At 44.5% G+C, this 24,916-nt stretch overlaps 8 protein-coding genes across 8 annotated transcripts; 6 read left to right on the forward strand and 2 right to left on the reverse strand.

The window, feature by feature from the left end:
- Positions 1–295: 295 nt before the first annotated feature.
- On the forward strand, positions 296–1,271 carry K444DRAFT_632565 (uncharacterized protein; the record flags this gene model as incomplete). The annotated part of the gene is made up of 3 exons (XM_024883490.1): positions 296–495; positions 544–974; positions 1,153–1,271. 3 exons carry the CDS (start codon positions 296–298, stop codon positions 1,269–1,271), a joined length of 750 nt encoding a protein of 249 aa, XP_024733038.1.
- A 753-nt stretch (positions 1,272–2,024) lies between these two features.
- K444DRAFT_644980 (ARP2/3 complex, 21 kDa p21-Arc subunit) lies at positions 2,025–2,903 on the forward strand (the record flags this gene model as incomplete). Its single annotated transcript, XM_024885032.1, has 4 exons — positions 2,025–2,030; positions 2,127–2,443; positions 2,549–2,630; positions 2,727–2,903. The coding sequence occupies 4 exons, from the start codon at positions 2,025–2,027 to the stop codon at positions 2,901–2,903; spliced, it is 582 nt and encodes a 193-aa protein (XP_024733039.1).
- A 259-nt stretch (positions 2,904–3,162) lies between these two features.
- Positions 3,163–5,055, reverse strand: K444DRAFT_632567 (uncharacterized protein; the record flags this gene model as incomplete). The annotated part of the gene is made up of 2 exons (XM_024883491.1): positions 3,163–4,894; positions 4,970–5,055. The coding sequence occupies 2 exons, from the start codon at positions 5,053–5,055 to the stop codon at positions 3,163–3,165; spliced, it is 1,818 nt and encodes a 605-aa protein (XP_024733040.1).
- A 1,102-nt stretch (positions 5,056–6,157) lies between these two features.
- Positions 6,158–8,842, forward strand: K444DRAFT_535748 (uncharacterized protein; the record flags this gene model as incomplete). Its single annotated transcript, XM_024875318.1, has 2 exons — positions 6,158–6,455; positions 6,507–8,842. 2 exons carry the CDS (start codon positions 6,158–6,160, stop codon positions 8,840–8,842), a joined length of 2,634 nt encoding a protein of 877 aa, XP_024733041.1.
- Positions 8,843–8,954: 112 nt separating this feature from the next.
- Positions 8,955–9,954, forward strand: K444DRAFT_615932 (uncharacterized protein). Its single transcript, XM_024880826.1, has one exon. The coding sequence runs from the start codon at positions 9,253–9,255 to the stop codon at positions 9,676–9,678; it is 426 nt and encodes a 141-aa protein (XP_024733042.1). The 5' UTR covers positions 8,955–9,252; the 3' UTR covers positions 9,679–9,954.
- Positions 9,955–10,449: 495 nt separating this feature from the next.
- Positions 10,450–13,292, forward strand: K444DRAFT_632570 (uncharacterized protein; the record flags this gene model as incomplete). Its single annotated transcript, XM_024883492.1, has 3 exons — positions 10,450–11,328; positions 11,373–13,172; positions 13,227–13,292. 3 exons carry the CDS (start codon positions 10,450–10,452, stop codon positions 13,290–13,292), a joined length of 2,745 nt encoding a protein of 914 aa, XP_024733043.1.
- A 3,273-nt stretch (positions 13,293–16,565) lies between these two features.
- Positions 16,566–17,717, reverse strand: K444DRAFT_644983 (NAD(P)-binding protein; the record flags this gene model as incomplete). Its single annotated transcript, XM_024885033.1, has 2 exons — positions 16,566–16,594; positions 17,072–17,717. The coding sequence occupies 2 exons, from the start codon at positions 17,715–17,717 to the stop codon at positions 16,566–16,568; spliced, it is 675 nt and encodes a 224-aa protein (XP_024733044.1).
- Positions 17,718–19,266: 1,549 nt separating this feature from the next.
- K444DRAFT_536300 (acid protease) lies at positions 19,267–20,893 on the forward strand (the record flags this gene model as incomplete). Its single annotated transcript, XM_024875364.1, has 5 exons — positions 19,267–19,510; positions 19,569–19,760; positions 19,810–19,909; positions 19,954–20,324; positions 20,370–20,893. Coding segments are annotated over 5 exons (1,431 nt in total), but the record flags the coding sequence as incomplete, so codon positions are not given.
- Positions 20,894–24,916: the final 4,023 nt, after the last annotated feature.

The raw sequence follows: 24,916 nt of genomic DNA on the forward strand, positions 1-24,916 counted from the left end.
GTTTCCGCGGGCTCAACAAGGCCATTGATGCCTATTCCGTCTTCTTTTGTTCGATGTCAAGTTCAAGAACCCAAGTCCAACACCGCATGCAGCAGAACAAAGAGCACACAACCTTTTCTTTCTTGCAATGAGCTTTCCTCCCATGACTCTCACCAATACCTTGTGTCCCAGTTCTGCACGACTTCAATTCAACGAGGAAAAAGAACCATAGAACAGGACGCCCGCCAGCTCTTCTAGAGGTCGCCATTTCATGCAATTACACTCCAGGGATATTTTAATAAATTAGGGAGCCAAAATGCCTCATGTAGGAAAGGGTACATGGCACCATTGCCCTGGATTGGACGGAAGGGTCGACGGATATCCCGCCGCCTGCAGAATTGGACCTCAAAATTTCTGTATCACCCACAACAGAACCTGTCCCAAACATCCGGACTGGTTTTTTACCATGAACAGAAAATGCCTACTTTGCCTTAACGCAGAAGCTGCCGAAGAAAGGTAGGATCTCTCGTGTGCGTTGTCCCTTTCTATTCTAATATCTTCTAGGAGAGAGAAACAGAGAAGGAAGACTCATGACGGTGAAGAGCCAGAAGAAGAGACAGAATACACGACTGAGATACGGACGGAAATCGTTAAAGGCAAGCGCAGGAAGGTTGAGGTTAAAGCGCCCAAGAACCCAGTTAAGAAGGCCACCCCGAATATGATCAAAAAGAAAGACAAATTAAAGGAGCAGAGGAGGGCGAAGAGGATCGATGTCCTGGCGAGCAAGCTACCCGATCTGGATATGGCTGAGAATCCATTGAACGACACCACGGGGAATCCTCTGCCGATGCCGACATATCAGCAGCTGGTTGAGACAGCTACGGAAATGGTGGATAATATTCCCTGGAAGGATCTCCGTCCTATTCTTGCTGATGAAGGTGTCTCTGAAAACTCATTACCTCCAATTTCACCCGATCTATCACTGAATAAAGCAGGTAAATCGTGACTGTCCGAGTGGTTGAATCAATTTTAACTAGATTGGCATGGGAGTTTGGGGAAGATCATGTAACCTTGTAGGGGGGTGTGACCAAGAGTTGGTTCATGTATAGATGTTGAAGTAGAATGAAGCCATGCAATCAGGAATCTGAGCATCACTCACTCTTAATCTGACAGTGATTGGCTGTGTTATTGTCCGAGTCACGGGAGTCCAGATTCCCCATCACAATTGGGTTCTTGCTTCCGGGGTTGGAACAAAGGGAGTTTTTACGATGGACTCGAGATGCGTCTTTTAAATAGTGTATGCTTGTGGTGGAGCGCGTAGGATCAAAACAATGAAAACATAACACCTCGTAGTTGACGATTGCTAGCTTTTCAACCGTGACAAGTGGGACCGAGTTTCTAATAACAGAAGACTTCGAATCAGACTAGACATGCCTTTCGCCAACAACGAGGAGGAGCATCATTGCCCAAGGATACCGGGAGCATCAGGCGGAAGCAAATCAGACGAGCTCTTCGGAAACCGTCGATTTAATAAAAAGCCTGGATACTGCATTAGACATTTCTAGACCGTTCAATGTGAAAGATGACCTCGTCCACCTGAGGATTCTAGCGGCACCGCCTAGTGCTCCTTCTAACAAATACTAAATTCCAATTGCGACTTCAATCTGGTTCTGGCACTGGCCGCAGTGTCCAATTGTCCATTGAGGCTTCAAGTAATGCTTTCCCCAGGTTCATCAAACACGCTTAATCATCAACAGAATGTTCCCAATACGCGTAAAAACAATGAAATTTAGTAAAAAATGCATCAATGAATCAAATCTATCATTTTTAATGAAAAGCTTGCAACTTTACATAGCCCGCGAATCTTGAAAGGAAGGAAGGAAGAAAGAAAGACGGATGCGGAGGTCGAGGATTTAAGGTTTTGAAATCTGACGCCTCACAATCGAGGCAGCCACATTTCACTGAGCCCGCTCCTGACGACGACCCCACCATCTCCAACTTCCACCTCCCCTCCACGAAAACAACAACCTCTCCAAATCGCAATCATGCCGGTACGTCCTTCCCATCCCCTCCCCCTCTCCCTTTCTCACCAACCCATGCTTCCCCCAACACCCATCTCCTCCAAGCAATCTGACAAGACACAACAGGCATACAACTCCATCTTCAACCAGGACTCCTCCTCCACCACCTCGCAAGTAATCGGCAACTTCCCGCTCCTGCCCCTCCGAACCCGCGTCCGTGGCCCCGCCTACACTTTACCCCTCGACGCCTCCTTACCCGCGCACCTCAGTCCGGAGCCGGATAGTGAGAGCTACGATGCGCTGGACGAGGTGCTGAGTCTGTTCCGGGCGAACACATTTTTCCGCAACTTTGAGATCCAGGGCCCGGCGGATCGGCTGATGATTTATGGGATACTATGGGTTAGCGAGTGCCTGGGGAAGATTAGGCCTAGTATGAGTGGGAGGTACGCTGTGTTGATTTTTCTTTTGGGATGGGGCTTGATGGGATGGGATTGAGAGAATGGGTGAGTGTTTGTTTGCAGGGCACTTGCTGACGGCGATGGGAACAGAGAGGCACAGAAAGAAGTCCAGAATATAGCGCTAGACAACAATTTCGCGATTCCAGGCGATCCGGGATTTCCTCTGAACCAGGTATTTCCCCCTTTCCCCTCCTCCCTTTTCTCTGCCTACTTCACTTCTTCCCTTCCCACTTCATCTCTTTGGTTGGGGGCAGACTGACGCCCGCAGATGTTTAACCCCCCCACCAATCGTCAAGAAGCCGAAATCCTGCGACAGTACCTTGCACAAGTACGCCAAGAGCTCGCGAGCAGGCTGCTAGCGAGGATATACGAGGATGGCACGGATAAGCCAAGTAAATGGTGGCTAAGCTTTGCGAAGAGGAAGTTTATGGGGAAGAGCTTGTGAGGATAGGAACAAAGCGAGGATGGAAAAGAAGACTGAGCGATTGGAGGGGCAATGGGAGATGGAAGAATGTTAGGAAAGAGCATATGGCGTGACGAGGGGATTAAAGCTGGCCGGGAGCATGTGTGTGTTCACCTGCTCTATATCTGGCGCAGAGAAAAGCGGATAGATTTCACAAACTCAAAACACACAATTCGATTCCAGGCTCGTGGAGCGAAATTCAGCTTATGCATCATGGTTGGATTCTTCACAGCACGCAAAGCTACGGCTCAGCCATCTCCACCTCTCTACTTTCAGCATTCTCTGGGGCGGCTCTCATTTGCACCCTTTCTTCTTCCGTGACCGCTGCGTTCGAAGCTTCGACTCCCTTCTCAGCGGCCGCATCCATACTCTGCTCCAACTTGATCTTCTTCGGCGGACTTCCCGCCTCTACCTCTCCATCTTCCGCATCTTCAGCTGCCTTCTCTTTCTCCTTTCCTGGCGTCTCAGCACTCTTCCCCTCCTTCCTCCTGACAAATTTCCCCCTAGCCTCCACCCTCCCCTCTGCCGGTATAACCCTAACGGCTGTAAACAGATACCCCTCCGCGCCGCCCCTACCCGTCATAACAGGATGCGTGCGTCCCGGTAAAACCTGCCACTCTCTAACCCTCGCGCTTTGCACAGACGTGTTGATCACCAGCGTCGGATTTAATGGAAAATCTTCGTCTCCCGGCCAACTGTTTTGGGAAGAGAGGGGGAGGGAGGTGAATGATGCGGGAGGCGATTGGATGAATGCTGTTCGGCGGGAGGTGGAGTAGGCGTCTGAGAGCAGGACGAGAGGCTCGATTGTCGGGGAGTAGATTGCTATTGGGGCGCCGCCAGAGAGGAGGGGGATGGTGTGCCGTAGGACGGAGATGGGATCCATGTGTGAGGCCACTGCGAGGCCGGAGAAGCCGCCGGAGAGGGTGGATGATACGATGGAGGTGATGCGGTTGTGGCGGCGCAATTTGCGGTAGTATGTTCCCCGTTTTCCGGATTTGAAGGCTGAGAGGGTGGTTGGTGAGAGGGGTGTAACGGGGGTTGAGTAGGTGGGATCCGAAGAGGGAGAGAGGAGTTGGAGCCAGGAGAGGGGGTGCAAGTGTTTTGATAGCGGGTGGTGGGGAGAGGTGGATGTTGAAGTAGGGTCGTAGGAAAAGTATTTTAAGAGGCTGAGGTTTGGTTGTGTGTTGTTGTGGAGAAGAGTTATGGTGTTTGATGTTGCGAGGGGAATCTCGGCGTGGTGGTCGTTTTCCGAGGAGAGTTCTTCGGAGGAAGGGTATAAAATGCCCATTCTCTCCGCCAAAGCGGCGACGAGTAAACCACCTGTTTCGTCGACGACGAGCCAACGGCCCCCAAAAGGAGTGGTGTCGAGCGGTCGTGATTCGGAAAAGTGTGCGTTGGCCCAGCTTCCTATTAAACCGACCATCTCTTCGCGCATTTCTAGAATCTTACTAGCGTCTTTCTCTTCCATCATCCAGCGTGCTAACATTGGTACATCCAGTGGTAGGATTGTGAATCTTCGGAGATATTTCTTCGTTTTCAGAAGTTTGTACTTTGCCAGACTGAATGCAGTTTTCTGCTCGATGCCGAGGTGACTCGCCACGAGTTTTGCAATCAGGTCTTTACCTGCTCCTGTGCCTTCTCGTTTTAGTTCTTCGATTTCTTCCATGGTCAAGGTTTGTCGTGCTGAATCATCGATTGTCTCGCGATTTGAGCGCATGATGACCTCTCCGTTCTCTCCCACCAGCTGGAATTCCACGCCATCCCCACCAATTGTGATTTGATCTGCTCCACTTGATGGAGTTGCAGCTTGCTCTTCGGCGATGGTATCTGCGTGTAGTTCGGATGCAGGGACAATCCGCAAATCCGAGTCTTTTTGTCCTGGTTGGCGATCGAGCAATTCGTAGGTGAGGTTGTAAGGACGATGGACGATGAGGTTGGAGGAGAATGTGCCGTATTTTCCGAGGGTGACAATTCTAAAAGACGTCAGTGGAAGCTATGGAAGTAGCGATGGCAATGAACTGCTCACTCTGGTACTGGTAGACACTCACGTATTTGGCACTATTTGCATGACCTTGAGGGAGTCTGATGGGAGTCGCAAGACCACCCAGGCATTGGGCTCGACGAGTGAGAGCATTGTCGATATCCAAAGAACCTGAATGACGAGCTCGCAGTGCTGGATTTACATCAGACGGGACTGCATGTCAATTGAGTCGCAGGGTGATATGGCAGCATGTTATGGCAGCATGTTATGGCAGCATGTTGATGGTGTCGGTGTCGCAGCCTTGTTGTCTCTCGAACTTTTTTTTTTTCCTCCGTCGACATGGGCAAGAAAGTTCTCAGCCTTCTCGCCTTCTCGCCCTCTAGGCCGCCGTAGCTGCCAGGGTCGATCACGCCAAGCAGGATGCATGCAACGGGATGGCTGGAGGCAAGCCAGGAAGGGCGACGCGTAAGAAGCGACGTAGACAAGAAGCACAGCGCACAGCTCGATGCAGCAGCAGGCAAGTCAGCCAAAGCTGGCCATTGAGGAGGAGGAGCGGACAATTCTTGTGTTTAAAGAATAACACTTGCAATTCCCTCGATTGGCGGAAACGTATCCTTCCATTCCTTTCGTCAAGTCTGCGCAACTCTGCCGCAACTCTGCCGCCACACTGCTGCCACACTGCTGCTCTATTTCTATTTCGAGTCGTGTGGCTGGTGACCCGTAAACGACACAGTAGCGCGCGAGAAGCAATCAAGTTGACAGACCCCAGACCCAGACCCGAGGAGCGAGCGAGCACTTCATCGTTACGAGTCGAGGAACCTTAATGGAGTTGCCTGCCCTGCGCCGTGCGACCACCAGGCTTCTTTTCCTTTCGTCCCCAGAAGCGCTTCTCCTTTCTCATCAACAACGATATCACGACAAGGAGAACATCCACGCGAATTGTGTCCATTGGGTCTGGCAATGACCTCATACCCAGGCTCCCGTTATTGATACCCACCAGCCACCTCCGCGAGACGAGACGAGCAGGCCGGTTCCACCAGGAGCGCTCGAAAATCGATCTAGAGATCCGCAGGACGAGAAACTTCGAACTCAACGCCAAGGTCTGCCTTTCGAAGCAATTCACTCTTCAATTCCAGTTCCAAGTGTCGTCATGGTCACTCGGAAACCCCTCCCCGCAGACTCCAGTCTTGCGCCTGCCGCCCCTCTCCCATACCCCACCACGCCTCTAGCAACACAGAATCCCCCTCCTTTTCGAATGCAAGATGCACATGGTCAGCTTCGATCGCCAGATTCGGAACAAGAAGAGGACAATCCATGGAGCGGGGACGATGAGGAGCAAGCAGCTCCGCCACCAAAAGAGCTGCCAGAGTTGTTGAGAGTTGGACCTCCCAAGGGATATACACCGAAGGCCTCGCAGGAGAAGCTGACTCCTCAACCTACGTCGACAAATCCGTTCATACTGAGACAAAATTCCGGTGGAATGAAGGAGAGTAGTGCTGATGCTTGGGGCGAGAAACCGCCTCCAAGCGGTGCTCCTCCACCAATTCCCAAAGGTCTGCAATCTGGAATTCCGGGGAAGGAATACATTGCTAAGATCGAAGCAGCTACCCCTCCTCCAACCGAACAATTTGCGAATCTATCCGTCCCCGAACCGAGCACAAACCCTTGGCAACCTGCTCTGGCCGAGAAGAAATCACAGCCTCTGTCCATACACCGTCAGGATTCCGGAAACGCAGCATGGTCCAGTGCACCACCCACACGTCAAGCTCCTGCGGCTCCTCCAATGGATAGTTCACAGCCAGCTTTGATTGACTTGGAAGAACCGGAAAGTCCTGCGTGGGATGAAGATGAAGCTTCACCAGTGGTACACGAGCTGTCGGCGGAGGCAGTACCGGAAGTCCAACAAATTAATGAAGATACCCATGCTTGGGACGAACATCAGGGACAAGGAGAATCAAACCCTCCCACGAACAGCTTCTTGGCCGTAGAGCAAGGTGAGGGTTGGAATATTGTGGATCATGAGACAACCGGACAGCAAAGCGGTGTTATATCAGGGGATGGGACCGTTCTTGAACGATATCCTACGGAAGAAGACGCCCCAGCCTTGCCTCCCAGAAGGTCCCAGGAACAGCCTCCTCAACAACCCCCAAGACCATCCATCGTAACCACCAATGCCAGCGAATCCTCTGTCACGAGTCCAACAACAAAAAAGCAAAGAAAAGAAACGTATGAGATCAAGAAGATTACTTGGCACGATGTTACCGCGAAAAAGAACCCGAGGGTATCTCCTATCCTGATACAGAATGCCAATGGTCCTTGTCCGTTACTAGCTCTTGTCAACGCCCTTACTCTATCGACTCCCGCAGACGTCGAAACAGCCTTGGTTGATACATTACGATCACGTGAACAAGTCAGTCTTGGCTTATTGTTGGATGCTGTCTTTGACGAACTCATGTCCGGCCGAAGGGGAGATGCTGCGCAAGCATTACCGGATGTCAGCGATTTATACTCGTTCCTAATAACGCTCCATACCGGGATGAACGTCAATCCCTCTTTCGTTCCACCCCCAGCAACGAAGGCACGAAACGATCCTCGGAACTCAATGTCACACGTCCACCCCTCAGAGCGGGAAGCAGCCATCCCAGGGACTTTCGAAGATACCCGAGAAATGAAGCTTTACAGCACATTCTCGATACCTCTGATTCATGGTTGGCTTCCCGAGGCCGGCACGCAGGCATTCGCGGCGCTAGACCGTTCAGCGAAAACCTACGAGGATGCCCAAAATTTAATGTTCCACGGAGAAGGACTCGAAGACAAGTTACAGCGCGAAGGTCTCAGCTTTGAGGAACAGGCAACACTAGAAGACATCGCAACAATCAATGCATTCTTCTCTTCCAATGCAACACAACTCACCCCGTACGGACTTCAGACCATCACCACCTCTCTTGCACCAGGTGCAGTAGCGATTTTATTCCGAAATGACCATTTTTCCACCTTATACCGCCATCCGGATACGCTTCAACTCCTGCAATTGGTCACAGATATGGGCTACGCAGGCCACGAAGAAGTAGTCTGGGAATCCCTCCTCGACGTAACAGGTGAGAATGCTGAGTTCTTCTCCGGTGATTTTCGTCTCGTGGGCGGCGCACTACAAACGCCATCAGCATCTACACCTGCTGCAGGGCATTCCGACGGCTGGACAACTGTCCAAAATCGTCGCGCCAACACCAACCAGAACCACCAATTAACGCCCAGCTCCTCTTCTCACAATCAGCCCCCGCAATCACCGAATACCGAGCAAGAAGACCACGATCTAGCCCTTGCTTTGCAGCTGCAAGAAGAAGAAGAAGAGCGGCATCACGCCGAACTCGCTCGTCGACGACGAGAAACGGAGCTGAGCCAACAATATATCGAGCAGCAGGGCCGCGAACCCAACAACAACGTGCCCGTCTCATCGCGAGGCGGTGGACGAACGCGCGGGAATCCTGCCGCGAATCGAGGGGCTCCTGCCAACACTCGTGGAAGGGGCTCGTCAAGCAATATCAATGTCAATGCACCGCAGGAAGCTCGCCCAGCGATACCGCCACGGAGGAGTAATGCAGGGACGCATGTAATTGCGGATCCTGAGGCAGGAGTAGCGGACGCGCCACCTTCTTACGAGCAAGCTGCGAACCAGGCGGCGTATGTGCCGCCTAGTAATCATCCTGCCCATCCTTCTACTCCACTCGGAGGACCCGGCGGGGGAGGGAGAAGGATGAGTGCATATAGTGCTAATGCGGCGAATGTGGGATATCAAAGTCCGGTGGGCAGGGTGGCGACGGGAGGCAGGAGGGGAACACTGATTGAACAGATTCCGGGGCCGGGGCCGGGGCCTGGAGTTGGGAGGAGGAATACTGGTGGGAGTGACCAACAGAGGGAGAGGGATTGTGTTGTTATGTGATTGAAAGTATTCGATGAGATGATTTATGAATGGACGGATGGTTTGGGAGATAGCAGGCGTGGAGTTTGGGCGGTAAGCTGGCGGAATGAATTGCGATATTTTTGGGGTGGGAAACGGAATGAAGATATAATATATTGTGTTGTGTATTATGACCTTCTCCTTGGTTTCTGTTGCATTGTACGAGGTTCGTTTGTCGGGCAGTCGTCTGGTGAGATCAAGTGATTGGATTCACCTTTACACTGCATGAAAGAGGTTTACGCAATGTCCTTCGGCAACCTCATTTCGTCATTTCAGATACCTTCGATCTCGCTTCCACCTTCATTTTCCGCGTCTCAAGTCCTCCCTGATCCCTCCTTCGTGCTCGAACGGCGTTCCCACTACCAAAAGGAACATTTCGAGCAGCGCTCAAAATGCACCTGCTCACTTTCCTATCAAGGTTTCTGGCCTTTCCCACCATCGCCCATCATCGCTCGGCGAGCAATGGCACAAAGGCAAGTCCGTCGGTCTATCATTTAACGCGACACACCCAACTCACGCCCTCGCCGCCAATCGACGCACCGAGCACCACGATGCTAGCGACGATGCCTTGCACGCCCTTCCCCGGCCGCGGCGCGCACGAGTTCGAGTCGATCGTCACGGCTCACAATCGGCGGCCGATGATGACGGCAGCGACCAGGGGACCGCTGCGACGGAGGCCGGAGAAGCAGGTGCCGCGTTCGACGTATGGCTTGGAGGAGATGCTGCGCGAGTTTGGGAGGGAATTGGGGATTGCGGAGATTGTGTTTGTGGAGTGGTTGATTCTTTGCTGGTTGGAGATGGAAGAAGGCAAGGGGTAGGGACAGAGGCGGTGGGAGTGATGGGTTTAAAGTGATGCGATTTTGGGGTCTGTCGGATGGGATGAAATCGAATTTGGGGGGGGGAGGCCTAGTTTTATGGCGCAGGATTCTCATCTGCGAATAGAGCGATTTCTCGGTCTTTGGGTTCAGGAGAGAGGAGAGAGGAGAGGCGGGGGGGGTTCGCCAAACTCAGGGGCTGCTCTTTTGCGTACAGTCACTTTTCGCGTTAAGCAAGATCATCAAGAATGAGCAACGGCTTATAAGTACGACGAAAGGACTTCCGCGACGCTGTTCCCATCAAATGATTCCCTCTCTCTTCTGTTTCTGGAAAAACTTAAAACATATCAAGTCACGTGCAAACTCTGTTTAATATCAATCTGACTCAGCCGATGATTTCCAAGCTGACCTCCGGCTTCTATTCCGGCATCTCGCAAACTTTCTTCCCAACACCGCTAAAAGCATCGCGTCAAGTGTGACACTCTCTCAGAAGTAAGGCACCTCCATCTCACTGCTCATGGTGGCTTTGTAATACGGTACCGATCCATTTACCGTCCGGACACGGTACCCGAAACCTGCATCGTTCTCCGTGCTAAAAGCCGAGGTCCTGAGTACATCTCCGACGGCCCCCCCCACATCATCCGGTCACTAAACCTCATCACCGAGCTTCTCATCCGATCGCTCCTCGATCATTTCTCGACCTTAACTCCATCCTCTCTCACACAAAAAACACCTTACAATCAAACAAACACCGTCAACTCCATCTCCGATGCAATGGACCACACATCCGACGCAGAAGCCGGACATATCCTCACGCACCTGTCGTCCGGCTCCTCGTACCCCAGCACCCACCACCAACAACTAACGCCCTCCTCTTCCGCGCAGGGAATCTCGCCCACCTCGTCCCAGCAACAGCATCAGCACCAACAAGATTCCGTTTCGCATTCTCCGGCTGCAAGTCGGACCCAGAGCTCGGCCGTCAAAAGGTCGAGACAACGACCGACGAAGTCGTGTGAGGAATGCAGGAGGAAGAAGTTGAAGTGTGATCGAGAGTTGCCTTGTAGTAATTGTAAGAAGGGGGGGCGAGATGGGAGCATTTGCTATTTTAAAGATGCGGCGGGGCTTGATGTTGGGTCTGCTCCGAAGCGAGCGCGGGTTGAAGATCTCGGGTTCCATGAAAGAGTTAGTAGGCCGTACGCGAGCGGTGGAGGAGGGTATGGGAGTAGAGAAGGGGGTGATGTCGATAGAGGGTACTATCCTAATGTACCGCAGCTAGCGAGGGTCGATTCGATTGGACCTAGACGAGGGAGCCAAGCTTATGGGATGAGCGATGTTGATGTTCTGCGTCAGACGAAGCAGGCACCGCAGAGTGAGAACCGTGCTCGGATGTCGAACGGGGAGACAGACAGGTGTCCGAATATGCCTGCACTGGCAAGAGAGAATAATATGGGGTTTGGGAGGGGGATGTTTGTGTATGGGATGAGTGATGTCTCGGCGGAAGCGGCGCAGGAACGGGGAGATCAACTGCCGACTCCGGTGTCGAGTACGGGGTTGGGACAGGTAGCGAGTGTGGGGGCGTTGGGGAGGGTGCATGTTAAGGGGTCGAGGTCGAGGTATGTTGGGATTGGGGACCGGATGGCTATGCTGGATCACGTGAGTCTCCCTATTAGTCTGAGGGTTTTGCTAATGGTGGATAGTTTGACAACTCTAAATGTTTCATCCTGAGAAGCTTCAAAGATCCTGAGATGTGTGGTGTGATTCAAGAGCTGGCTGCGTATCAGAATGCGTTCCAGCCTAAGAACAAACTTCGGCACGTCATTCCGCAGGATCGAGACGAGCTTATGGTAGAGATGATGAAGGCTTTGCCTTCTAGCTTCCTGTTTGGGATCCTACAAGCTAGGTATATCCAGAACTGGGAAACAATATGGAGAGTCCTTCACATCGGGACATTCATGAAAGAATGCGATCAAGCGTCTGCAGTAATCGAGTCAGGAACCTTGACGCTGCCACCACACATCCACGACCGGGTCATCCCTCAAATCCTGGCCATAATCTCAACAGCATCCCGGCTCAACGACCCAAACGAACGCGGCTCGGCAACGGAACGAATATCCGACGACCAGATCACCAAGAACCTCGAGATGGTAGAAGCCTGGCTCGACAGCCAGCACGGCAAAGCACTTGTCAACTTCCCCACCCTGCAAACACGCACTCTCCTCCTCCTAGCCCGGCAAGCAAACCTTGCTACCCCATCAGAACTATGGGTTGAATCTGGGATCTTGGTCAGAAACGCCATGGTGATGGGCCTGCATCAAGATCCCGAGCCTTGGGAATTCTCTAAGTTTGATAAAGAAGCCCGAAGGAAACTATGGCTTACGATCGTTGAACTCGATCTGCAGTTCTCTCTAGCGGCAGGGATGCCGTCTGCTGTTAATTCAAAGATGTTCAACACCAGAGAATTATTGAATGTCGATGATCAAGACTTGACTCCTGAGATGACTGAGTATCCGGCAAGCAAATTAGTTACAAGCTACACAGACGCCTTACCTCAACTAGCGCTCTCCGCTTGTCTTGCTTTGCGGTTACAGATTACGAATTTACTCGGTTCAAATCTCAACCTCGCAACCTCAGCCCCGCACCTCCTCCGTCTGGCTTCCGAACTCGAAAAACACCTCCAATCGCTACCTCCCCCGTTCCGCTCCTCTACCCGCTCCGGTTCAAGCTCAAACAAACGTCTCCACCGCCTCTTCACATCAATTCAACTCGAATTATCTATCCGTCGGCCACTCCTCGCTCTATACCGTGCGATCTCGATGTCTGAAATCGGAGAGCGCTTTCCAGAAGCAAGGAAAGGAGCCGTGAAAAACGGGTTAGCGGTACTGGGCAACCTCGATGCGCTGGATCCAGCGGTCGCGGATCTGAGTGCTGTGAAAGGGAAGGAGTATCTTAACCTCTTCCACATACTTCATCGAAACAGCGTCCTCCAGTCAGCTTTAATTTTATGTTATGAAATCAAACTCTACAACTCGCGCTCCTCTACTTCATCCTCGTCCTCAGCCGAGTATGCACATGAGAGGGAAGGAGAAAGGGAAGGAGAAATAGATGTGGACTGGGTCCAGAGCCGAGTTTCCTTTACAAGGGTAGTAGAGAATACGGTCAAGAGCTTGTTAGACAGGATCGGTGGGTTTGGCTGTGATTTGAAGGACATTCTGCCGCTTTGTGTGGCGCTTTGTAGTGTTAGGTGTGATGGTGATGCTGAGGAGAGGAAGAAGTTGATGAAGAGGGGCGCGGAGAGGGTGAGGGATGCGTGTCGAATTGTTAGGCCGGATGTGCTTATCAAGTTCAGGACGGAGCTGAATGAAGGTGGAGGTCGGGGGGTGTGTGGTGGCAGGGAGAGTGAAATGCTTGAGAGGGCAGGTAATTCCGGACGAAAAGGGACCGGGGATGGTGATCCTTTCCCATCTGATTTTGAGATGGGGTTTGAAGGGGTTGATATGGTAAACTTGATTTTCTTTGATCCGATTTCGACGATAGAAGCTAATATGAGATAGATTCCAGACCTCGGGTTCGAGAATATGGACTTCGGCTTCTTCGACTGGGGCACGAACCAATCCTGAGCTTAATTCTAACATGTTTTCTGAAAAAGAATTGATGGTTACATTATATTACAATTCGCCAACCCAGCAATACTAAACCCGAGGTTACTCGCTAAGCTGGCGGTGATCCCCACGCTCCTCCGAAACTCCACCGGAAAACCAGGGGCCTGCTCCCTTGGCACGATTCTTGGCGGTAGAATTGGCTCTACAATCTCTCTCCTTCGCCGGGCAATGGTGTTATTACTACGTACTCCTTCCTCGCCGAGAACTTCTACGATGTCCTCTCCAGATCCTTCCCTGACCCGGAACATCGCGAAGTTTTCATAGTCAAAGTAGATGAAGTAAGTAGTCATTCGCCACGGAGGCGTCCAGGGCTATGAACTACTGTCGCTCCGATCCAAAAACGACAAAACGGCCGGCGCCCTTTTTGCGCCCATAACAACTTTTTAACTACTACCTCGATCAATTAATATTAAGGCATATAATTATAGAATAGAACTAGGCAAATAAAAACTATTAGCCCGATTTTTAATGCAATTCATAATTAACTAATAATCGAACTTCGAAGTATATATATAATTTATACTTTATACTTTTTAATTATTTAAAATATAATAATATTTTAAAAAACACATATCTAAGTAAATAATATAATAGACTTAAGACTAATAAGGCTTCTTAAGCTTTTATAAGCTTGTTATATATAATAAAAGCTTAAAATTTAAGAGCTATTATTAAAGAAAGTAAGGTAATAAAAGCTTATAATTTTAATTATATGCGATTTTATATATTATATAACGCGTAATTTTAATTATATAAAACGGGAAAGGTTTTATGTGAGCTTATAATAATTAGGTGCTGTAATAGCGGAATTAATGCAATAGTCGGGGCTCAAAGTTCAGAGAATCTCAAGTATTAAAAATACTAAGCTAGAGAGTAAAGGAGAATGGAATGCTTCGTTCTTTAGTAGTGTTTTGCCAACCTCTAGCTTACTTGCCCGTTTCAGGCGCGTTTCCTCCCGTGTAATATTTGCGGCAGATTATATAGTTATGCCAGCCGTCACACGTGCTTTCTAACTCTCATAATATGAAAGATATTTAAAATCGGAGAACAAGAAATTAATTACTATAAAATGTATAATAATCTGGATTAATATAACTTATATTAATTAATATTATAAATTCATAGTAGAAGTTCTTTTATTTTGTCTTTTTTAAACCAGACCTATTATAAGAGTAATTTATTAGTGTCTTCGGCACTTTTCCTTGATGGGATAAGCAATTAGTAATAGTTGTAAACACTGGAAAGAAAAACAAACCCCGCGAAGGAAAGAATCTCCGTAGAGAGAGTCGAGGAATAAGTTTAAAGCTATGCTATATCCAAGCCCGACGATTTCAAAACCCCTAATTGACGTCCACATAACCGCAACCACCCGTTCCATGCCTATATGAACCATCCAGACGAGATGAAAGACAACCTGAGAAAATGTGAAATTTTCAGTAATATAAAGAGTTTCAAATTTGGATTTTATCGAAGCCGCACCTATACCGATCCATATAGAGACCCATAAGTATAGCGCCCTCCATTACAACTCATATGCCCCTCAGCTCTAATGAGACCATTCCACTAGTACGCCAAAACAAAGTACACATGAGAGTAATATTATCCTGGCTATCGATATGAACGTGGGTCCCTTGGCTTTTTGCACCAAATGCGCATGTCCTATGTGTTACGAGCGTTCGGTAGCTAAAATTATTCAACTTCTAACTTCCACCACCCTGAGTAGTGTACAAGATTTGCATGCAGTCGTTGACCGGGGGCGGGGGGGGTTGCGCCTGTAGCCGGGGAATAGCTCGCAAAGTCGGAGAGGAGCAGCTTTCTTGGACCTTCAGGAAAGGCTAGTGCAAAGCTCGAGAGAAGGGGAGTAACACTGCACGTAATGATCTGGAAATTCAAGTTGGTCTAAAGAGCTTGTTAGTAGCGGCTCTACTATATAGGGAAGAACGACAGACTTGTGGTATATTTTGCGGAGCATTTGTTGTAATCTTCGGAGAGAAGATAGTTGGAATAGAGTTAATTACTCTCTTATAGTTATAAGGTATTAAAGTCTAATACTTATTCTTCTCCTAAAGTAAAACTAATTATTTTGTAAACTACGTTTTCATAGATTTCTTATTGAAAAAAACGATCACGGAATAAACCTAACGAGAAACGTGATGCTTGTATAATAATTTGAATGTGTAGAAGGTACTATTGAAAACTGAAGCAAATACCGGCATTTGCGAGTCCTTGGTCTCTCAATATCAAACATGGCCTGATTCGTTCAGGTACGAAGGGAAAATGTTCTTAGAATCGGGTTTCTTTTCGGCCATGGCTTCGGCACGAGCTAGAAGCAACTTTGCTGACATAATGACCTCTGCCTCGGCTGCAAAGTCACGGGCTCGTTCACTAATGAACAATGGTTAAGAAAAGGTGACAAGACCGATTATAAGTCGAACTAACTCCAATCTGATGTCCCAGTTGAGCGAACTGCTTTTCGGGTAAATCATATAGAGAGGTCCTGCAATGAAGTCACCCTTCGTGTTGCACAAACGTTACCGGGGCTCATATGCTGGCGGGGATAGGCGCAAAAGATTGACCTCCTCCTGCCTCTCGAGCAGGTAGCTCAGGAGTGTGTAGAACGTCGGTCTCAATTAGAGATAGCCCCGGTATCCTGCCAACGTTATTTTCGCCGATGAAGCCAGTCATGGAACAAGAGGGTTGAGGATAACAGAAGAGGGTGTCGCGCGAGGCAAGTTTCGTTGCCTCATTGTACATGGTGAATATTGGTGTCTGACGCTTTAGGTGTATCTGCCCACATCGTGGCACTGCACTGGACCAAATATACATAGTCACGAGCACCGCTAGTTGGGCTACCATGACATGAGCCTTTGTGTATAGAGGAGCCAAAGGCTGAAGTACGAAATCCGCTAATATTGCTGCGATGATTAAAGGCACGTTTCTAGTTCAAAACTCTCAACTTCACTAATCAAATCACCCATACTCTGGTGGTTCAACCTCAGATCCCAAGGGCTAATAGAGCCGTAGATTATTCCGAACCCTCCCGAGATCGAATACTCAGTTATAAGATCCCCCAAACGCTCTTAGTTAATACGAATATCGACTTTAATTATTGAGTATTAAAAGCTAGAGTTAGTTGCTAGCAACAAAAACGTAGAATCTGTTCCAAACGGCCCTAAGGCGTTTTGAGCTCCTTGATAATTTAGGGCAAACAGTACGTTTGATTTATTGCTATTAGTTGTTCGCAGGTTGGCTACCCTTAGCTAAACTGGATTACAAGAAGTCGAGACTCTCTCCAAGACAATCTCATAAGGGCCCTTGAAATCCTCAAGCTAGCTTTTGGTTACGAAGGCCTTAAACAAATAGCCTGCTTTCATACCTCTTATAACTGACTTCATTGCATTTTCCGCGTGTCACGACAAGTATCGCTCGCCGACTGGAGAGATCTGAGTCAATTACAACGCAGTTTCCTGGCAAAATTCGGCTTGGAAAGCGATCGGATATAGCACTTCAAGCCACCACGTCAATAAAGAGACACCGACATGACGGTTCTCAAACCCCCATGGCGGAAGGGGATATGCATGAAGAGCACTTCTGGCTCTATAACAGCAGGTGACGATGCTGTCGAAGTTGTCCGAGCTTTATGTACTCTTCTCTGTTTCCTTCTTGTCACTCGTCGCAGTTTTAAACACAAACCACCGGCGTCTCCCCCAGAAACTCTCTCCCCTCCAAGCACCTACTCACTACGAAATTCGCAACACTTGCTCTACTTATGCTCGCCAATAACCCCGCACCTTTCCCCTGCCCCCCAAGAATCTTAGCCTCCCTCAACTCCCCATCGTTTAACATACACGGCCTGACAAGCGTCCACTCCAAATGCTCTCCCTGAAGGATCTCCTCCCACTCATCCGCCGTCTTACGCACCAATGCTTCAACAGCGTTATGGTCCGAGAACGCAAACGCCATTGGACTATGGTTGAGCATCATCCTCATTGGCCAACAGACGTTCGGATTTGAATCTCCCACTCCAAACGCAGATATGGTAATGAGACGCTTGATCCCAAACTTCTTCATCGCTTCCAAGACCCTTTCATGGCTTTCTGTCATGAGACGTGGTGGCGAAGTAGGTTTACTGAAGGGTGAATCTGTTTCACGAACTGAAGCTAGAGCAATGACCACTGTGTCTGGGAGCCTTGGGGTTGCCTTGATAGCCGTTTCGACGTCTTGCTCGGCTATCGGTGAGCCGGTGATTATCGTCAAGCCGGGTGTAGAGGTTAGCGAAGAAGGTTCGCGGATGAGTGCTGTTACTGCGTGGTTTTTCGAAAGGGCGGATGCAAGGATGAGATTCCCTGTTCGCCCCGTGGCGCCCAGGAGGAGGATATGCATCTTTGGTATGGCTCGGTCTTGTCGGTGTTTTGAGGACTGGTTGTTTCGTGAGGCGAAAGGGGGCTCGTTATGTTAGCGAGGATCGAGTTCTCGAATGAAAGAGATTTTATTATCCGGAAAACTCGAGCATTTAATTTGAGTGGTTGAGTGATCGACTTGTTGATCCGATAGACTTCTAATTGAAGATGCAGAATGCTGAATTGTATATATTTATACTCTCTTGGGGAATTGTAGAGGATTGTTGATATATATTTCGCCAGTTGTCCGGATCCGGATCCGGATCCGACTTACGAACTGCTATCTCCGAGTCGGATATCAGTCTTTAAGGCCAGGTAGTTGACAAACCACGCGGCTGCTTCCCTATTCAGTCTAACAAAACTCTCTACAGTTAGGCTATTTAACTAATAATAGTTTTCTTGAGTATGAATATATAAGATGGGGAACCTTAACTGGAAGAACGGAAATAAGGGGGTCGCGCACGTGCTTCGGACTTCGGTTCTCAGGTGTGTCCCCAATCTTCGACAACTGGAAATACTCCAGCTTCATCTCTGTCGCCACACACGGCGACACATGACAACAGCGCGACTTCAACGACATAGCTTACTTGTCGAGGTTGAAATTTGTAATGGGTCTTTCAATTCGGAGGGCAGGAGTGCTCAAAGGAGTTTCCAGGAATGCGACTCCTTTGCCGCGCAACTTTCTCTCTTCACGCTCTCAGGGGCATTGAGATGCCGTTTCGCAAGCGCACACAGACCTCGCCATCAATTATTTGGCTCTCCCCAGATTCTTTGGTCTGTCTGGAGGTTGAGTTCAAGTAACTCTCGACCTCGACTCTAGGCTTGCGTCAATCGCCGAGGCGCCTGGATGGTGTCTCACTATCATGACATCCCGACGATGCCTCGCTAGCGTCTTCCGTATTCGATAATAGTCGCGCCTCTGGCATCTTCACTACTGTACACGTGCTTGTTGAATCAAGAAAATTGAGGGATATTATTTCCCTTTCTTTGTAGCACATGCGTTGGCGGCATCGGGCCTTCCAATATTCCACATTCCAGAGCCCAATGTTTCACCTCAAGCGAGCCTCACGACTCCCTTGTCTCAACCTGCCCAATCGCAAACGGCCTCTCTCACGCCTATGCGGCTGGTCATCTCCCTGTCTCTTCTGTGCTTGCGGGGAAAGAAGGAATAGTTCGAGATGTGTTCACACTCATCAAACATCCCCATTAAATAGGCAAGGGACCGCCCTCGATGTTTCTGACCTGTCGATAACCAGTCCCGCGCGCATGTCGAAATTTTTAATTACCGTTGCATCATTCGCAGCGATTACTGAGGCCTTTGTGGTCCCGCACACCGAGGGTGCTGTGGTCAATATCACCGGCCATAGCACGAATAGAGTAAGGGGGTCAGGAGTCTTGCAGGTTCCTGTTGCGAGAAGGCATCACCACAGGCCAAAGCAGAAGCGGCAGTCAATCGATGGACTGAGGAATGATATCAGCGGGTATTCAATCCAGAGTGAGACTCCCACAATCTTTTCCGCGAGCAAATCTGATATTTCGCAGTCGGCATTGGAACACCCCCTCAGAGTGTAGAGGTACTGCTTGATACTGGATCGTCGGAGTTATGGGTGAACCCTACTTGTTCCAACGCCTGGGACCCGTCTGGTTGCAACTTAAATGGCTTCTATAATCCTGCCAGCTCTTCGACTTCTCAATCCCTCAACACCGCCTTCTCGATTCAGTACGGCATTGGTTCGGCCTCGGGTGTCTATTATACAGACAACATCGCTATGGGAGGTAGGATTCCAATTCTTCCATATGTATTGATTCGATACTTACATTTACATGCTTGTAGGCGCGAAAATAGTTGCACAGCAGTTTGGGGATGCCTCCACTAGTATGAGTCAGATGGAAGGAATTATGGGAATCGGTTGGGGCAAGAATGTGGATACGAACTACTCCAATATCATTGATCAACTTGCTGCTCAAGGCGTTACACGTAGCCGGGCTTTCAGTCTCAATCTTGCCAGTATCGATGTAGCTCAAGGTACATCTCTTGAATTGCCTGTCCGAAGCACCAGGGCTCATCTTTCTAGGTACAATTATCTTTGGCGGTGTCGATACGATGAAGTATAAGGGAGCTCTGGAGAAGCGTCCAATTATCCCTTATTATCAAGCTCCAGATTTCTATCCCCGGTGAGTGTTGCTACATCCTCGTTCAGCAATTCTAATGATGTCAGATACTGGATATACATGACATCCCTCGGTGTCACTGTCCCCGGCTCCAGCGTCTCAAACCCGGTCACGACCCCAACCATCAACCAGCCCATCTTTCCCGATTCTGGATCCACATGGTGCTACCTCCCATCTGCCCTCTTCGCCGGTCTCCTCTCCTTCTTTCCTTCCGCTGTAAACCAAGGTGGAAGTCAATACACAGTGCCCTGCTCTCTCAGGAACCAGGTAGGGACGATCGACTTCGGGTTTGGAGGGACGACAATCCACGTCTCGTACTACGAATTCTTTTGGTTTGACGGCGCACAATGTTGGTTGGCTGCGGTGCCTAGCACCCAGTTTTCCCTCTTGGGTGATTCGTTCATGCGGTCTGCTTATAGTATTTTCCCTTTCCATTTCTGGTGATCAAGCTGAAAGTGGGTAGTCGTATATGATCAAGATAACTCCAACGTTCTTCTCGCACAAGCTGCGAACTGCGGCACAAATATTGTCCCTATCACCACCGGTCCGAATGCGGTTCCGTCAATAGTCGGGGGATGCACGCCTCCTGCACAATCGACGTCTAGCTCGAGCGCTGCTCGGACGTCTACCTCTTCTAAACTATCATCAACTTCTACGTTGAAATCAACAACTACGTCTACTTCCAGCAAACTCTCATCCACCTCCACTAAACTATCATCAACTTCTACGTTGAAATCGACAACTACGTCTACTTCCAGCAAACTCTCATCTTCCTCCTCCTCATCTTCCACAAAGAGGACAACATCGACAACAAGCTCGAAGAGCAGTTCAACTTCGCCAAATTCGAGTTCCAGCGTGAAAAGTACCACAAGTTCAACCTCTGTTATTTCAACTTGCAAGGCAACAGCGATAGTTACGGTTACTGCTACGAGGGTGAGCACAGCTATAGTACATGGAACTTGTACTGCTATTGGGCAAACCTTTTAGATATATAACAAAGTCGTCTCCCAGTATCGGAAAGAATGAGGCTTGTGGTCCACAGTGTGTCAAAAAATAATTAAGGATAATTAATTAGAATTATTATATAAAAATATAAAAATATACTTTCTTAAGCATTTTTAAAGATTATTAAATAACTAATAGCTATATTTATAAAATATATATAAGTATAAAATTAGTTTAAATCTAAAATAATAAACTAGTTATATAGTACTATTATACGTGATTTAGTATATAGCTAGTATTTTCTTAGCCTAATAAATAGCCTTTAGCTTAGTTTAAGCTCTTTATTACTATTATATTATAACTTTATCTTTATAGTTTTCTTTTTTAGAAATCTCTTTCTCTTTTCTCTTTTTATTTTATTTTTTTCTTATTTCTTTTTCCTTAATTATTATAAGGGCTTATTTATAACTTTGTTATTAATAGCAAGAAATTACTAGAAATTAAAGAGATTCTAGTATTTTTAACTTTATTTACTAATTAGTACTAGGCCTAGTTTAGTAAAAAAGTGCCTTTAGTAATATTAAATATAGTTAATCCAGATCTTATTTTAGCCCTATCTCGGCTTTTAAAGCTCTAGAATTATATATATAATTATATAATAAATTTAATTAATTATTTTTAATTATAATTATATAAAGTATATAATAATAAAATAATATATAAGAAGTTAAGGTAAGTAAGCTATATAGTAATACTTATAAATATAACTAATTCCAAGAGCAAATTCTAATAAAAAACCAATTAATATTTCTTTTAAAACTAAAAGTATTTTTTTATATATTTTTTAGTATTTAGCTAAATATATAAAGTTCTTTATTTAATTAGGGAATGCAATTTATATAATTTAATTATAAGCTTTATTTAAAATAGGAAACTAGATTTATAATATCTAATACTTATTTATATACTATTATATATATCTATTATAAATTAAGTATAATTTAATTAGTTTAATTTTAATTTAATTTAATTTAAGTAAATATAATTATTTAATATACTAGTAATTTATATATATATTATAATTAAATAAATCTTATAAACTATATATATACGGCTTTTAAGTAATAATTAGCCCATTTTATATAATTATAATTTTTTATTTTATTATTATTTCGGTTTCTAGTAATTATTATTTTATTTATAAAAGTATATTATTATATAAAATATAAATATAAGGAAATATATTTCTTTTATATATAAAATTACTTGAAATATTATTTTATATTTCATTTTTATATTTTATTTATTTTTATATATTTGTTTTTTTCTTTTTCTTTTTAACTTAAACTAAAGCTATATAAAACTTTAATTAAATTTTATATTTAGTTTTATATAATATTTTAATTCTTGAATTCTTTTATAAGCTTATATAACTAACTAACTAAATAATTATAATTTAATTATATAATTTACTAGTACTAGTTAATAAATTATAATAGGTATATATAATAATATATAGACAGGTATTAGATATTATAGATCTCGTTTCCTATTTTAGATAAAGCTTATAATCGGAATTATATAAGTAATCGGAATTATATAAGTAATCGGAATTATATAAGTAATCGGAATTATATAAGTAATTAGAATTATATAAGTAATCGGAATTATATAAGTAATCGGAATTATATGAATTATATAGGATTATATTTCCTAGTTAAGTAAAGTACTTTATAGGCTTAGCTAAGTACTAGGAAATATATAGAGAGACGCTCCTAGCTTTAGAAAGGGATATTAATTAGTCTTTTATTAGAATTAATTCTTGAAATTAGTTATACTTATAAGTATTACTCTATAGCTTATTTACCTTAACTACTTATACTTTATTCTACTATTATATACCTTATATTCTAATTAATCTAATCTTTGGAAAGTAGTTTATTATAAGATAATTAAGCTATTAATAAATAAAAATATTAATAACTAGAGTATTAACTAGAAAAAGCGCCTCTATTATTACTAGGGTAACCTAATTAGGTATCTAGAGAAGCGCCTAGTTAAGTATTCTTTATATTATCTAATTAGGAAAAAGAAATAGAACTCAGATACCTCTAGAACTAGCTAGTAAAATAATAATAATAGAGAAATTAGTAGCGGCTTATTATTATATTACTAAGTTAGAAATAGAAATATAATAGAAAGAAGATCTAGAAAAGCTAGAAGCTCAGATTCGTTATTTTAAAGATATTTAGATATCCGGTATAGAACCCGTTATATTTCTAGTAATATTCTTAGTTTAGAGAACTTTAAAAACCCGAGAATTATCTACTTACTAGAGAAAGAATATTAAAGAAGCCCAGGACTTCTTTTATTAGGCAAAATTAAAGTAATATAAAAATAGCAGAATTACCTAGGCTACTAATATAGTAAAGATTATATATTATATTTCCTATTTTAAGAATATAGCTAGAAATATCTAGAAATATAGGAAATAATTAATAGGTATTAATATTACAAATTAGGAGACCTTAATTAAATTTATAAAAGATTTTATTTTAGATTCAGAAAACTATAATAATAATATTCTTACTAAGTTTAAGAATACTAAATAATAGCCAGGCTAGAGTATCTAAAGCTTTATATCTTACTTAAATAGCCTATTAAATAATTTAGGATATATAAGTTTATTATAAGAATAAAATAACTTATTTAATAATTTAAAGCAGGAAATCCGAAATAAGATTAATTATTAAGAAAATATTTTATAAAAGAAAAAAAAGTTTATTTTTATTATTATAAGAATTAAGAAGAATTTAAATCTATTTACTTAATAAAAATATAATAATAAGCTAATAAAATAATAAAAGAAAGGAAATAGAAAAAAAAAGAAAGAAAATAATAAAGAAAAACAAAAAAGAAATATATTTCTATTACGAGATTTATAAAACCAGAATAGTAAAGATATAATAATAAAATCTAATATAATACTTATATTAGAATTTATAAAACCGGATATAATTTACTTTATTTACTAGAAAAAGAATTATTATATTATTACTTACCTAAATTAGGGAAAACCGACTTGCTATAACTATAATAAATCTGGCTATAAATTATATAAGTGCCTAGAACTAAAGAAGCCGGGAAATAAATATATTTTATAGTAATTATACTTATTTATATTATAAAGAATAAGGCTCCTAAAATAAGAATAATAATTAAGATTATTATTAAGATAAAAACAGGTAAATAAAAGATTAAAGTATTAGTAAACTCGGATATAGAAGCTAATTATATAAAAAGAAGATTAGCTTTAGATATAAGTATTCTATTAATATTAAGGGTAATTCCTTTATTCTTACTAAAAAGAAAAAGAATTCATTTATATAGAAATTATATTCTTGAGATTATTATTAAAAATATACTAGGAAACTAAAAAAAGGCTAATATATACTTTATATTATATAATTTTAATCTAAATTATATTAATATAATACTTGAATTTCTATAGCTTTACTAAGTTAATTCCCTAATTTCCTTTAGGGAAATAATATAAAAATACTAGATTTAATTCTAGAAAATTAAAGTTCTAAATACTAGAAAGTTTACTAAAGTAATAAAGTATAAGGTATATATTTTTCTATTAATTACTTATCCTATAATAAATAGCTAAAGAATTACTATTATTATTACTAATAAAATAATTATATTTCCTAAAAAATATTAGGATCTTTTCTAAGTATTTTCTATAGAAGCTATAAATATATTATCTAACTATTATATAATAGAGTATTATATAGATCTGGAACTAGGGTTCTAATTACTATATAGTTCTATATATTATAGACCTATAAAGAGAGCCTATAAATAAGGTACTTATAGGAGAACTATTTATTAAGAAAACTAAGCTAAGAAGAAAAAAAAGTCTCGAGCTAAGATCCTTTAAATATTTATAGTTCTTTGCTTATGGCTCGGCCTAATAGGGCTTAGTATCCTAAATTTCCTGAAATATAGCTTTCCCTAGCTTTATTATATATAATTATTATATAATCCCAGCTACTAGAT

The sequence above is a fragment of the Hyaloscypha bicolor genome (genome assembly GCF_002865645.1).
Source record: "Hyaloscypha bicolor E unplaced genomic scaffold K444scaffold_118, whole genome shotgun sequence".
Lineage (NCBI taxonomy): Eukaryota > Fungi > Ascomycota > Leotiomycetes > Helotiales > Hyaloscyphaceae > Hyaloscypha > Hyaloscypha bicolor.

Excerpts from the sequence above, each read along its gene's own strand:
- K444DRAFT_615932 (XM_024880826.1), top strand. The coding sequence starts at position 9,253 with ATGCACCTGCTCACTTTCCTATCAAGGTTTCTGGCCTTTCCCACCATC.